Below are 15562 nucleotides of genomic sequence, written 5' to 3'. Positions count from 1 at the left end.
TGTGTACACCAGTCACTGGTTTGTTTTAAATGGGTCACTCTTCAATCCAGAATTTTAAACAAAAAAGGTCTAGCATGGAAAACTGACAGCTCAATAGAGCGGTGCAGGTTCTAGACATTTATACCTGTAGGTCACTGGCTCAAACTATCCAGATATGTGGCCAACAATTCTCTATTATTTGTTGACTCTTCAGTAAACATTGTGTAATTGGCTAATAGGCCATCACTAGTTTCCAGGTGCCATGAACATACTAAAAATAGGCATTGCAGTTGGCATAAAATGGCACAAATCTACAAAGTCTCAGCTCAGAGGCACTCACAATTGGCTAGTGATAATGGACTTGTGGCGAGTAAAAATAGTGTGATATGTGTATACTTGAGGCGTCAAGTGACTTTATTGCGGTTTAGTAGCTTGCAACTTGAAAATGTTCCCAATGGTTCAAAAAGGCGGAGGCAGCAGATTCTGATCAAAAGGGTGATATTGGATCAATAGCTCATGCTATACTACATCTGTGCATTAGTAGAACATCAATACTACAACTCAACACGTGATTATCACAAATCATGGTAGAAGAAATGTGTAAGTTAATATTTACCATCTGGGCCCCAATTAACACATTTTGTCTCCTACCTCTTTCATAATATTCCAAAGTTTTGATATACAAGTGAGTGAAAGAAAGTAAGATCACTTATAAAGCACTGTAAATACTTCGTTTTTGTTTGGAACATGGTTACTCTTGTGACCCTCTAGATGTTTTGGACTTCACCTCCCATGATACACAGCCAGGATAGTCAATGGTGAACGATCATGGGAGTTGCAATCCAAAACATCTGGGAGGTGAATAATTAAAACAAGGTATCAAAAATCATCATTTGTGGCCTAGCTAATTTAATGAGAGAACAAAAGACAGGGGAGATGTCCAAGCATTGTGTGTCTGACAATGCAAGTGAAAAACGTGAAAATAACATTTCAGTTTGCACACTTGCATTGGGTTGAATAGATTTTCCATTTGCTTTGTTCATATACAAGCACTTCTGGTCTCCAAATGGGTGTTCGCTAAACATAACCATTCCAAGGCTTGCACCAGCAGTAAGCATTCTATAACATTAACAACATTCCTCTTCATCTGATGAATTAAGTAGGCAAATTAAATAATACATTGCTTGAGCGAACATTTTCAGTAGCTAACCACCTCAATAAACTTTGGGCCTCTATGCTGTTCAGAAATACAGTTTCATACTTTCATCGCAAAAAGATGACTTTAAAGAAGGAAGTTACTTCTCCGATGCCCGTAGAGCAAACATATTTGACAAAATAATAAAAAAGAATATTTGATATGTAGATTTACCAGATATGCTCGTATTGATCCACTCCTCGGTTTTGCAGTGCAACGCAGGGCTGATCTGTGCTTTATCCACTATAATAGTGTTACTCTTTTGTGAAGGATTTGTCTCATGCTGTACTTTTATTATAGAAGAGTTTGCATCTTCAAAGTCAAGAAAATCATCACTGAAATCTTCGCTTAGATCATTTTTATCAGAGGACGACAAAGAGGATATTGAGATTTCATCCACATCATCACTGAAGTACTGAACCTTAGAGTCAGAGGTTTCCAGATCATCATTGAGCATGTGGTCAGCAACCTGATGGCTAGTTTCCATTAAGGCTTTCTGTTCATCAGTAGCTCTACCATTATTGCTCTGTGAATGTTCCGATTTTTCCAAAATGCACAAATTAGCAGATCTTCTGGCGCCATCTACAACCATCTTCGGAGCAAACTGTGGTCGGTTTGGTTTTAGTAAGGATGGACGGCTCATTTGGTATCCCAAAGGAGTCACCAACCCAGGTCCATTTGGAAGCCTGGGCTTTTTTAGATTAGCAACTGGAAGAGCTGTCCGTGAAAAATTGTATTTTAAGTGAGGCTCGGTTGCACTGGGAATTTCCGATTGCCTGGCGCTTCTTGACAAAAGATTTGACCTTTGAAATGCTCGGATGGTTGCGTGCTGATTTTGATAAGGCTTTGTAAGGTCCACCGCCCGGTTAAAGGAATGCGATCTGGTTAGGGTTGCAGTGGGGAGTAGAGAGTTCTGAATGGAATGTGAAAAGCTCTGAGACCGAATGATTCTCTCACAGGACAGTGACTTCATGGAATCAGTGGTTTGTGCCAAACCTTCCTTTGAACTGCTCCTCACAGTGACAGAGTTTGCTCTAGGTCTCGGCAAATCAACAGCAGGTCTGTTTGCAAAACATCCATTTACTTGTGGTTTAGGAGGGTTCAACCCAGAATAGGAAGTCCTTCCAACAAAAGTGCCTTTGGTAAACTTAGCAGAATGTGAAAAGCCAGGAGAAGGCTTTTGGTTTAGCTCTTCAGTAGGAGAAACAAACATGTTTGCTGGACGGTCAGACTTCGCTATCCCGGAAGGGGTGTTCTTTAACCCCAACTTGAGTGCCTCTTTTCCACCCCCACCTTCACGTCGTAAATATTTCTTATTGTTAACCACTTTTTCCAGCCGATTACATGGCGGATTAGCAGGTGCCACAGTACTCTGATCATTTGTTGAGTGGGAGTCAGTTTGTTTCCAGCTAGCAGAAGCTGTTGAAGTAGGAGCAGCACCATTCTGCTTCATGCATCCTCTACCATTATTTCCATTGGAATTCCCCAGAACTCCAACTGGTGAGCCATTTGCCATATGCTGCAGAAGACTTTCGCCAGATTTTGTGCCCCCAAACTTCGGTAACCTGGAACCCAGAGAGGGTCGCACATGGACTTTTTCTTCCATGGGCTGTTAGGGGCATTGGTCCATGGAAGTCCTCAATCTACAATGGAAAAATGCAACAATGTCAATAGACATGGAAAATGGCACGCTGTTAATCGAACAAGTAAAATAAAATTGATATAGCAGACTAATGCTAAACTTTTAACACATCCTTTGGGAAATAATACGTGCTTTATTATATGAAATCCATTCCTTACAAAGTCGAGTTGTAGAACTAAACGCAAGGGCAAACAGAAAGACATTTTATGAGGGGAATGCATATTTTACAAGCCAAAACACTGAAATCTGAATATTTTTATTTTTCAACTTCTTTAAAATCTGTTATGTAAACTACTTTTAGTTAAAAGACCACCATTTAAAAAACATAACTGCTGTAAATCATGGTTTCCTTAAGCTTCTGCATCCTAAAAGCACGTAAAAGTAAAAATTGAACGTGAAAATTAGTAGTCTGCATTGGCAGAGAAAAAAGGCATTCCAATAATACAAGTCTCCTCTTATTGTTGTCTAACTTAAACACATGCATCTTCACCCAAAGGAACAGAAAGCTCCCCCACATCCTAGGATGCCGTGAAGAGAAGTGTACTGTTCATTGAGGGAGATATTTTATTTTTATATCTGAAACCTAAGCCTACCAATCTTAATACATAGGTTGACCGTACGACCACCTTTCTCTTTAGACAACACCTCGATGAGTGACTCGAAATATACATTCATAAGAGCAAGCAAGTTCACTTCTGACAAGCACATAGCCCCGCCCCAGAGGAAAATCAACTACTTTAGAACACTGAATAGTTTACAAAATGTACACCTTTGCATCAAGGTGTACCACAACATTATATAGGATTCACTTGCAGCATTGAGGTGCACAGGACGCCGGAGCTAGGTGGAAAGGGGTGGGTGGGTGATTTAGGATTACAGAGCCTGTATCTTCAGTGAATGACTGACTCCAGGGATTTGGCTAGTGGGGAAGAACCTTTCCACATGATTTTTGTTTGCTTTAAACAATGCTGGCCTTCTACAGCAGATGTCAAACAGCCATTTTTGGAATGACGTTTGGAATTGGTTCGTTTTTTTTTTAACAAAGACGGACAACGGGCCTCATTACAGGTTTTTTGGTGCGGAAATAACGTGCCGGCAATAACCCCCCACATACCTATTTTGATTTGATTAAAAGATCTTCAAATGTGAAATTGAAGACATTTTTTGCAGCACACAAAATCTATTTAAACAACTTTTAAGATGCGTTTTACAGCCTGTCATCTCAGATACGACAGCCCAACTGCATCATTTAAGACATTCCTTTAAATTACATGGGCCACACGCCTTTTACGAGTAACTACCTGAGATTCTAGGACCATGCCAGACTCTTCCCAGACCTCAGCCCCAAACACTGCTGCACGACACATTGAGACCCCCTACCCAGATTTCTTATCCAGCTTACAGCGCTCTTTAAGAGCTCTTAAGACATCATCGTATAAAGTGAAGATGCGATTTGAAGAACATGTCAGTATCAGTTAACAGTTTTATAAAACTAGCAACATTCAATAACACTTTGGCTTGTAAAGTAGAGGCCCTTCTAAGTAGTCGGGGACCTCCAATATCAGAATACTTTTTTCCTTTATTTGAGACCTGGTGTGTGATTTTTAAGCCCTGCCCTTAATATTGAATACTACCAGTACCACCCAGCGTTACGCAGGTCTGTAGCTCACATGCACGTGGGGGTCTGATAGCCTTGTGTATGTTTTACTGTTTCATAACATCCTTTTATTGAAGAAAAAAAAAACGCTAAACCAGCAATCTCCTGAAATTCTCTATACTGATAGCACAGGGACGGAACCCACTCCACCCTGTGCAGGGCGAATGGTTAGGGTTGGTCAAATGTCACCATGCCCAGTACACCCCAGACTGGTTTGCTGACCGGGTGTCCCAACTTCCTAATTTTGGAAAAGTTTCAAAAACTGCAATTGAGTGAGTGAGTGAGTGAGTGAGTGAGTGAGTGAGTGAGTGAGTGAAACTGTAAAGGTGGATGACAAAGGTTTTCAACCCATCGCTGGTCAACACCATTGCTGTGCCAAACCTGCCCTTGAAGAATGTATGTGGTTTGGTATATATCCAACAAGTAGCTTTTGCAGCATAATCACAAGCGATTGGTGTACAAAACTGCACTGATAGACAAGCTACCATGCAGAAGACTTGGTGCATTAGGTATTACCTACTGGTCCGCACTGCACAAATCCACACATTAACCCTTTCCAGAATTGGGGCAATCGCTGTTCCTCCTTGGGAGTAATGTGACCAATAAAGAATAAACGTAAGCATTAGGCAACCATGCATAACCTTATGACTAACAAACGGACATCTACAAATACCAGATTAATGTAAAGGGCAAACCCAAGACGCAGCTCTACAGGTTAAAAGAAAAATATTCGGTGAATGTTTGCTATGAATTTAACACATTCAAAACTTTAAACTATGACCATTCGTCGATTCTTTTGTCATTATGGCAATTTTGCACGTTTTTAGTGCCGATTGTACAGCTTTTTTTAAGCATAAAAGCGGAGGTAGACCCACACACCTCCCCCATGGACCTACAACACCCTTCTATAGGCCTTATCCAAACTTACAATTTATATATGTGTGGTAATAAAAAAGAAAGGCAAAACGTGTTGGGGGGGAGGGGTGCGGGGGGGTCAACGAAAACGGGATTCTGCAAAAGTGGGTAATACCAAAAACACAGCTCGTCAAGGGAAACATGCAGGAGTGCAATGGCTGCTTCAGTAATAGATTTGTGGAGTCCTTGATCAATTCTTAAACAGATGCTGTGTTTAAAAATACTTGCTTGTATTATATCCCCATGAATGCGCAAATATAGGTTTCTTTACCCAACAAAGCAGCTAAAACTTTTGTACATTTCCAATATCGATTTCAACAGGAAAGTAGATACATAGGCAAACTGTAAATTCGGTAGCAGCAGACAGGCAAGGGTCTCTTAGAAACAGCTGCACAAGAATCTCTTAAATGCAACGGTTCCATTGTTAGGAGTCGGAAGGGAGGTTTGTAGAGTGCTTTCCTTCCTGGTCTACCCATCAAGGCGTAAAGTCGCACTCCTCGATCAATTGTGATGGGCTATTTTTGTGTTTTGGACTTCAGCTCCCTGGAAACGGAAACCAAATCAGCAGCCACGTTGTCAACAGAACACCACGCTACTTGTAGGGTTGACACATAGAAAGGCCTACAATAAGTTCTTAATTCCCACAAGGTGATCCTCCTCATTATGCAGTTAAGATGTCAGTGAAGGCTTAGGGTGTTGAAACGCATCCATGAATGTCAGGATAGGGAACAAAAGCCACGTAGGCACCTTAAGGACATGCAATGTATTAGCGGCTAAAGGTTAGGATGCAGAGTGGAAAATGGAAGAGAGCAATCCTGAGCATTTGCTCTACGTATTACGTTTCAAGCGTACCAACAACAACAAAAACAACTCTGAAAAGTGGAAAACAGGACCACAAACCTACAGGAAAAATGCATTCAACACGATTTTTTGTTTTAATTCCTCGCACTTCACATTATAAAACACACCGACCATCAGGCATGAGGTTTTTACGAACTAAAGTGGGGAAGAGACATCTGGGCTCCTCAACCTGCCCCTTCATAATAAATAATCACTATGAAAACAGTTGTTTTTCAACACACGCATTTACAAATTGTAGAACATTATTTCAGTTTGGGCAACCATGATAGACAGTCTTGTGCATGCTAACACTTTGGAAATTATATGGGATAATGTTCCCCATACCATAGTCGGCCTCTGGTTAGTCATGGAACTCTTGGTGACCTCCAATCTCCTTTATTCGTGCAATAGGGGAGAATGTGTTAAGCAATAAGCCCCGAGATGGGGGGGGGGGTGAATTATCGCGTCAAGTAATGCCCATAGTTACAGGCCCTACCGAAGCAAGGCCCTGGGCCATTACCTGACAGGGTAATAATGCCCCCGTGCCGAGGGGCTTATTGCTATTAGTACCCCGGCCCATTAGACCAGGATACTAATAGTTTGTTTTTTTCACTTGCCAGACACTCCAGCGCATCGCAAATGGGAAAAAAATGAAAATGGCCGCCAATGAACAAGAAAAGGGACTACAGGTAGGCTCAAGTAGCAGGCATTGGAACATCACAACTGAAGCGTAATAACTGATCATAGAACAGTAGTGATGTCATTTGCTTAATACAAGTCAGTAGTGATGTCACAACTAGCATGTAATAAGAAAATGTATAGGTATGTATTATAAACACATTTTAATAATAACTTGTTATTTATATAGCACTTTTATCCAAAGCAACTTACATACATCATTACCCAATCGAAAGTGGAACTCATTTAATCTGATTAAACCAATGCGTTTCTTTACCAGGATTGCAGTGTAAGGATGTGTGTGTACAGCTCAAGTGGCTGAAGGTACACTGGTTAGGCATACGTATACACATGTTGTTAGGGCACTTAAAGGGTTACTAGAACAAGCAATTCACTGTCTTCCATGCAATGGAATTTCTTGTGCAGTGCATTTCTATGCATGAAGAATGATAGACAGAATGCAACGTTTGGCATGCAGTACTGAGTCCAGTCAATCGATCTCTTCCCTCTACCAAGTAGATGACACTTGGTGGCAATGCCACAAATCAGTCAAAACTAAAAATGACTGTGTACCAGAAATTCAAACCCTGAAATACGTATTGCATATTATCATTTGTCTAGGGCCTTTCACCATTGGTATGTTCCCAACACGTTGTAGGTTGAACGCCCTCGGGGGACAAACATCCAGGTATGGGAACATTAGAGAAGTGCTAGTATGCGTGTACGGCCACCGCGAGATACGAAGGAGAGCCACCCATGTCATGCCGGCATGTGGATGGGTGGCGAGAGGCAGTTTAGAGGGGTTATGCAAGAGCAGGATAGTTGTGTGCAGCTATATATCGAATTTTTGTCGTCAATAGCCGCATTCTTATGGCAGCAGTGTGGTGCGAAGTGTTTTTCAGTGGTTTATGACTGCAGATGCGTGCAGGCCTGCAGCCGTGCCTTCGGCTAATTTCCATAAGCATAGAGTGTGAGAGGGTCAATACATTGGCTACATTCTAACGATTACTTAGATTAAAGCAAAGGCTACAGTTAATACCCACTTAGATTCAATATAATGGCTACATTTTACATGCACCTGTAATGCAAAATCAGGCTGCAGTCGATCTAGGTGTAATACGATGACTACCCCCAAAGAATCCTCTGAGCGCAATATAGGACTACCCTTCCAATTCCTCCAAGTGCAATACATTGGCTAACCTTCCCAATTCTTCTAAGAGCACTACATAGGCTAACCTTCATGACTCTTCTAGGTGCAAAACATTGGCTACCCTTCACAATTTTTCGGAGTGGGATAAGTGGGCTAACCTTCAAGATTCTTAAGGAGCAGTACATTGGCTAACCATCACCATCAAAGTGCAGTACACAAGCTAACCTTAGCAGTTCTTCTAAATGTGATATATTGGCTAACATTCACAAATCTTCTAAGAGCAATGCAGAGGCTGGCCTTCGCAATACTAAGTGTAATACATGGGCTCATCTACACAATTCTATCCAAGTGCAGCGCATAGATAAAACTACACAATTCTATCTAGTTGCAGTGCACAGGCTAATTTTCACAGTTCTAAATGCAAAGCTATTTGAAATCCTCAGAGATTTAGAAAAAACAAATCGATGTTTCATCAAATCTCCCCTAACACTGAAGCAGTGCAAAAGGCATTTGCAGATAAGATTACTGCTGCACATGTGTAAATTAAGGAAAGTATTACCGATCCAGTGTTTGAATCTCCCTTGGAGAGTAGTTATGAGGTTAAATACGAATGTAACCACGTTTTTACCTTTCAAGTGATCTCTGAAGAAACCTTGGCCAAGGCCTTAAGCAAAATTAAGCCCATGACCTATGAGGGTGCGATTCTCCCTTCTAAAATAATCTTAGAAAATGAATTTTTCTCCCCTTCTTAGCTTAGTCCGCTTCACTAACGCGATGTTTAGGGATAGTTTCATCCCGGTCTCTCTAACAAAACGTGGTGGTGACTCCTTTATTAAAAAAGCCAGAGCTGGACCACAAGGTCCATACTAACCATGGACCCAATACTAATGTGTTTCTAATGAAGGTGGTCGATAAAGTCGCCGGCCTTCAGCTACAAGAGCACCTGGAGAAATCGTAAGTTTTCCACCCCAGACAGTCTGGGTTCATGTCACATCATGGCATGGAAAGTGATCTGCTGGACTTGAAGTGAAATGCTCAAAATTATGGACAACATCAAGGTCGGGCTGCTGATGTTGTTATATCCATCATCAGCCTTCGACCTTGTTGACCATGGAAGACTTATAGACCGCTTGAAGAACCTTGCTGGCTGCTCTTTGGATTTAATATTTCTTGCAAAACAGAATATCAAAAATTGTCTGGGGTGAAGCCCGCTCTAAACCAGAGAGCCTAGAGTACGGTGTGCCACAGGGCAAATGGATCTCACCAGCCCTTTTTAAATGTACACTGTTGTCCGCTATGCGATCTCCTAGATACATTAGGAGTTAGCTTTTCCAATTATGCTGATGACACCCAGCAGATTATAAATATTAGTGGTGACCATGAAAAAGACTGCCATAAAATCTCAATCTATGGTACCATTCAAAGCTGGATGACGAATACATATGGTCATATGATAAACGGCCAAAACAGAGCTTTTAATTTTTGGCTCTGCTCAGGCACGCTCAAAACTTGACGTCAAATACTCAAACTTTTTGATTTAAAACCATCAAGTTTGTACGGCCACGAAGGTCACAACCTTGGAAGTCGTGCTTGAAGCTTCTCTAAATGCAGATAAACAAATACATATCACAAGCAACGCACAAGATCACCTGAGGCTACTTAACCCCTTGTCTAAGAGGCAAACTGCACTACCACAGTTCGTGCCTTGATTATGCCACGCATAGACTACTGTAGTGCATTATTGGCTGGTGCAGGTAAGGACTACATTCAAAAACTTCAAATCTTGCAAAATGATGCAGTGCGCATTGTTTAGATGGATTTCGGAACTCTGGCCTGGTGGGCAGAGGTTCAGAAGGCCAGCCTAGTTTCCTGGAACAGGGTAACCTTCTGGACAAGCCAGACCAATCAAGGTAGCATTGGTGGCAGTCAAGACTAGGTCTCAGGAGGGACGAGGGTGATTGAAAGAACACAGTGAGCACACACAATAAATTACACCACAAATTACTCTGTCAGGTGAATATATCAAAAATACATATACATTTATTAAAGGCCTTTTAAATTAAACACAGTAGAATCAAAGCAATATTAACTAAACTAACATAACTAACTATGAAACATATATACAGTAACCGTGGCCAAAAATTATTTCACAAGTAGAGATCCACAACCTTAAAAGAAAGGGGTCACACAGTACGAATATATCTTAGGCAGTCCAACAATTCAAACCCTAACTAAGAGGCAGTCTAGTCCCTACGATGAGTGGAGCCTTGAGCTCAAATTACCAGGTTACTCACCGTAGTGACCACCTTACCCCTTTCCTCCATACTTATGGGACATCTCTCCGTCCTTTGGGACAGGACCGGAGCACTTTGTAAAAAGCATCCACATTTATTTCAAAAATTTGTCCCCCTTCTGCGTGGAGCCCAGCATGCGGCCGTAACCGCGCCCACCTTGGCTCCGCCCCGCGCATCGCCCATCAGTCCTTTTCTATCGCCGGGTCAAAGACCCATTAGCAATAACAGAGGAACCTTATTAGAGGGGACGGCGGGCGTATGGCGGAAAGGGGAATATGGACTAGGAGTAAGGTGGTCACTACGGTGAGTAACCTGGTAATACTCCTACGTCCCGTCCCCTTTTCTCCATACTTATGGGAGATTCCCAAGCACTCCTTACAGGAACTATAGGTGGATGGAAATACCCCTTACTGAAACAGGTTCTTCAGCACAGCCTGGCCAAACTGAGCGTCAGCTCTAGAGCTCATATCGAGGCAGTAATGCTTACAGAAAGAAGATGGGGAGGCCCAAGTAGCCGCTTTAGCGATGGACTCCCAGGGAACATACTTCTGAAAAGCAACCGCGGCTGCCTTGCCCCGCACCAGGTGTGCATGGATACCTTTAGGAGGTTTCAGCTTTTGGACGGTGAAAGACTCCGTGATACAGGCGGCAATCCATCTGGAAATAGATGCCGGCCTGCCCTGAGGGTTACCGAAAGGCCACCAAAAGTTGGGAAGAACTCCGAAGCTCGGAAGTCCTGTCCAGGTAGAACTTAAGAGCTCTTCGGACATCCAGGCAGTGTAGAACCCTTTCTGCCTCCGAGGCAGGGTTCGGAAAAAAGACCGGAAGGGAAATCAACTGATTCAGATGGAATTCGGTCACTACCTTTGGTAGGAAAACTGGGTTTGTCCGAAGGACTACCTTGTCCTTGTGAAAGACCAAGAAAGGATGCTCCACCGACAATGCCTGGAGCTCACTCACTCTCCTCGCTGTCGTAACGGCGACCAGAAAGGACACTTTCCAGGACACGTACTTGACGTCAACCGTAGCCTTTGGCTCAAAGGTTTTATGGCACAGCACCGTCCGGACTACATTTAGGTCCCAAGGCGGGTACGGACTACGAACCGGAGGGTAGATGCGTGTCAAGCCAGCAAAATTCTTCACCACCGGGTTAGTTAAAGAATAAGAACACCGGTCTGTAGAGAGGTAAGCGGAAACCGGTGAGAGATAAGTCCTGCAAGACAGAACATGAACCCCTGACTCTGATAGGGAGGATACAAAGGACAGCACTGTGTCAATCGTTGCCACCCTCGGGTCCAATTCTTTCTCCAAACACCAATGACAGAACCTGAGCCATTTACTCTTGTATTGGGATCTGGTCGAGGGTTTCCTGGCTGCCTGGATAATGCGCATGTTATCCACAGACAAGCCCAAATGCTCTAAAGACTTGAACTCAGGCACCATGCCGCCAAGTTGAGAGATTGTGGGGATGGGTGCCACATCTGTTCCCCTTGGTGAAGAAGATCGGGAGTTACTGGTAACCTGATCGGCAGACACACCGACAGGTGTTGAAGTTCTGAAAACCAAAACCTGGCCGGCCACCACGGAGCTATCAGTAGAAGAGAACAGTTGACAGAGCTCTTCAACTTCCAAATTGCTCGATGAACTAGGGAGAGAGGCGGGAAGGCGTAAGCTCTCATGTTGTGCCATGGCCTTCAACTCCCACTCGTAGCTGACCACTGTCCGCCGGCTGAGGGCATCCGCAGGGACATTCAGCTGGCCCAGGATGTGCACTGCAAGCAGCCAGACCCCATGAAGCACGGCCCACTCCCAAATCTGGATGGACAGGTCCACGAGAGGGGGTGGCTTCATTCCCCCTGGCTTGTTTATGTAATACATTGATACCACATTGTCCGTTCTTATGCAGACCACCTTGTTGACAATAAGCGGTCTGAACACCTTGAGCGCCAGAAAGATCGCCAGAAGCGCCAAATGATTTATGTGCAGGAGCTTGTCCTGAGGCGACCAGAGGTCCGAGACCTGAAGAAGATCTAACTTTGTACCCCACCCCAAAAAGGAGGAGTCCGTCGTGATCGTTAACATGGGGGCTGGGTCCTGAAACCCCGCGCCCACTGACAGGTTGCTGAGAGATGACCACCAGTCCAGGTCCACTCTCATGGAATCTGGAATTATTATCCGCTTGGAATCCGGGTCCACAGCCTGACGCCAGGAACTCCGAAGAGCCATCTAGGTCCGTCTCATTTTGAGACGAGCAAGAGGAAGAGCCAGTATACACGAAGCCATGAGGCCCAGAAGCCTCTGGAACCACCAGGCCGACATGCTCTCCGACTGCGCAAACATCTGACAGGTGGCTAACAGATCCACCATTCTGTCCCCGGTCAGGTACACTCGGCAGTCGATCGTGTTCCAACAAAAACCCAGGTCCTGTGAGACGGTCATTGAGGATTTCCGCCAGTTCACCGACAGCCCAAGATGGAACAGGAGCTGAAGAAGAGACTGGAGGTTGCCCGTTGCTGCCAACGGACAAGGGCTGCGTAGGAGCCAGCCGTCCAAATAGGGATACACATGGATACCCTGGAGACGAAGATAGGCCGCAATCACCGACATCTTCGTGAAGACACGCAGCGCCAAGCTGAGGCCGAAAGGAAGCACCCGAAACTGGAAGTGCTCCTCTCCCAAAGAGAAGCGGAGGTATCTCCTGTGTGGATTCCAAATCAGGATATGCATGTACGCATCCTGAAGATCCACCACGCTGAGCCAATCGCCCATCTGCAAAGAGGAGCGAATCTGGCCGGGTGTGTTCATCTTGAATTTCTCTTGGGGTAGGAAAAGATTTAACTGGGAAAGGTCTAGGATGGTGCGCAGGCCAGCCTGGTTGGGTTTGGGCACCGTAAGTAGAAGCCCTCCCCTCGCTCCCCAAGGGGAACGGGTTCCACAGCTCTGAGGTGCAGAAGTTTCTGAACCTCGGCCTTGAGGGAGGGTGAGCCCGACAGCTGAAAAGGAGGGTTGAGGGGTGGGGTAGGCGGTAAAGGTAAGCGGAAGCCCGCTCGAGCGACTGACAAGACCCATCTGTCTTCTGTGATGGTCTGCCACGCCTCCCAATGAGACGCAATGCGTCCTCCCACCCGGGTCTCGTGCAAGCGCGGAAAGCCCTCATTTGGCAGGCTTATCGGTGGCGGTGCCACCTAAACCAGATGAGGAGTCTGAAGAGCGGGAGAAAAACCGGGAGAAAAAACGCATACGCTGTTGTCTACGGCGGTTATTCCCCGCAGGAGTATCCACACTGCGAGATTTGCGGTCGAGGAAGCCCCTAAAACCAGAGGAAGGTCGACTTTGTGACAACGGTCTTTGGGACTTGAAAGGAGCTTTAACCAGAACAGACAATTATTTAGCCGTCTGAGTGCTATCTTTGGTTTTGGTGAGCTCTACATCAGTAGAAGAGTGAAAAAGCTCCTTACCATCGAATGGAAGGTCCAGAACCTTGTCTTGCACTTTCTTCGAAAACTTAGTGACATGCAGCCACGCTTGCCGCGAGGTATCAACCCCAAGCATCAGGCCCCGAGCCGAGGTGTCTACGTGATGAGCCGCAGCCTCCAGGAGATTCTGGGCCAAGACCCTGGCATCGGAAAAGCCCCCTCTGAAATCTTCCAACTTCTCGACCGGAATGTGCTCCTCAAACTCCGACAGACCTCTCCACATGCGCATGTTAGCTCCCGCCAAAATCAATTCTGCATTGGCCTGCCTGAGCTGTAAGGCCGAATTGGCAAAGATTTTCCTCCCTAGGGAGTCCACGAGCTTGTCCTTTCCCAAGACCCGAGTAGCCGTCGCGGAGGAGGATGCTGCAGGCCTGGATTGGAACGTAGCTGCAGCCACCACTGTGGAGGAGGGAGGCGGACAAGACAAGCCTGTACCTCGCGTCAATCTTTTTATTGACAAAAAGTCCCGAGTGTGGCTTTTCCCAAACTCTTCGGACCTCGGCCAGAACGTCCTTCTGCAAGAACAGGCCGGTACGCTCCAAAGGAGACAAGGTGAACGCCCCAGAAAGCACACCCTCTTGCGGAGCGGGTGCCTCGGGCACCGGAACATCTAAGAAACTCATCATGTCCAGCACCCGGTCATGGAAAGCTCTGATAGAGCGGGGAAGGTCCTCTTTGTCCTGATCGCCTTGAGGGTCATCTGACAGGTCAGGATCCTGCTGAGCCGTGTCAGGCACTGCCTTGTCCACTGAGGACAATGGAGGCAAAAGCGGAAGCGCAGGGGGAGGCACCACGGGCAAGGGAGGCGCCGGCGGGACCACCGGCGGAACGGGTGGAGCCGGAGGCGCAGGTGGACATATCTCCTTGAAAAGCCCTTTGAAATATTCCCTCATGGGGTCGGTGCGCATAAGCGCTTGAAATTTACAGAAAAAGGCGTCCTCAGGAGATTGTTTCGGAACCTGAGGAGGCCTCATGAGGTGGACAAATCCAGGGACGTAACGGGGAAGGGTGCCACACCGGCCCCTCCACCGACGTATCAACATAAATCAAGGGAGCCACCCCCGAGGGCAACGAAACATGTGCGGAAGAGGCATCCGGGCGTTCCAATCATAAACCGGCCGGTAAGGATGCGCACAAAGGACCTTGGGTTCACCCAAAGGACCGAACCCTACACCAGGGGCCGATGGCGTAGTTGTAGGGGTACTACCTAAAATGGCCGCCGTGGTCGTGGTGGGAACGGCCGCCATTTTGTCCTCATCTGAGGGGGAACTGTCGATGGGTCAGGGGTCTTAATTTTAGCCTTAACGTAAGGAACCTTGGCAAAGCCGTAACTATGAGGCCTGGAATGTTTCTGCGACATACCAACCGCCAACTGAGCCTTCGAAGGAAGGACCTCGGCACTGCCGGTAAAAGAAGAAACTTTCTTCTTTGCCCCCTCAACAGATCTGGTGTCACCACAAGAGCGGGACCGGTGAGCAACCACTTTCACCGACAGGGCCTTGCCCAGCCCCTCAGAACTGTTGGTAGCCTTAGCCTCTGTACGAGGGACCTCGGACCTAGGCCCGGTAGAAGCCTTATCGGCACGGGCCTTGAACATCCGTTCGGTAACCTCAAGCCCAGCCAAGACCTCGGGTGCACCCCGGTTTTGTTTTTGAGGGAAGCCGAAAGAGCGGCCTCAGAGCAAGCTCCAGTACCCCACGACTCAGTAGAACTGGGTCTACAAACAGCCCCCACAA

At 45.7% G+C, this 15562-nt stretch overlaps 1 protein-coding gene across 11 annotated transcripts in view; it reads right to left on the bottom strand.

Moving 5' to 3' along the window:
• Positions 1 to 15562, bottom strand: part of CCSER2 (coiled-coil serine rich protein 2) — a 1037685-nt gene that overhangs the window by 814701 nt on the left and 207422 nt on the right. For all 11 annotated transcript variants that reach the window (XM_069610752.1, XM_069610751.1, XM_069610750.1 and 8 more), the window contains one exon: positions 1349 to 2817. In XM_069610752.1, the coding sequence (XP_069466853.1) occupies positions 1349 to 2780 (1432 nt within the window). In that variant the 5' untranslated portion in view covers positions 2781 to 2817. The remainder of the gene's footprint in view (positions 1 to 1348; positions 2818 to 15562) is intronic.

The sequence above is a fragment of the Ambystoma mexicanum genome, chromosome 8, assembly GCF_040938575.1.
Source record: "Ambystoma mexicanum isolate Mex_15411 chromosome 8, UKY_AmexF1_1, whole genome shotgun sequence".
NCBI lineage: Eukaryota > Metazoa > Chordata > Amphibia > Caudata > Ambystomatidae > Ambystoma > Ambystoma mexicanum.
This window is presented reverse-complemented; position numbering and strand designations above follow the sequence as displayed.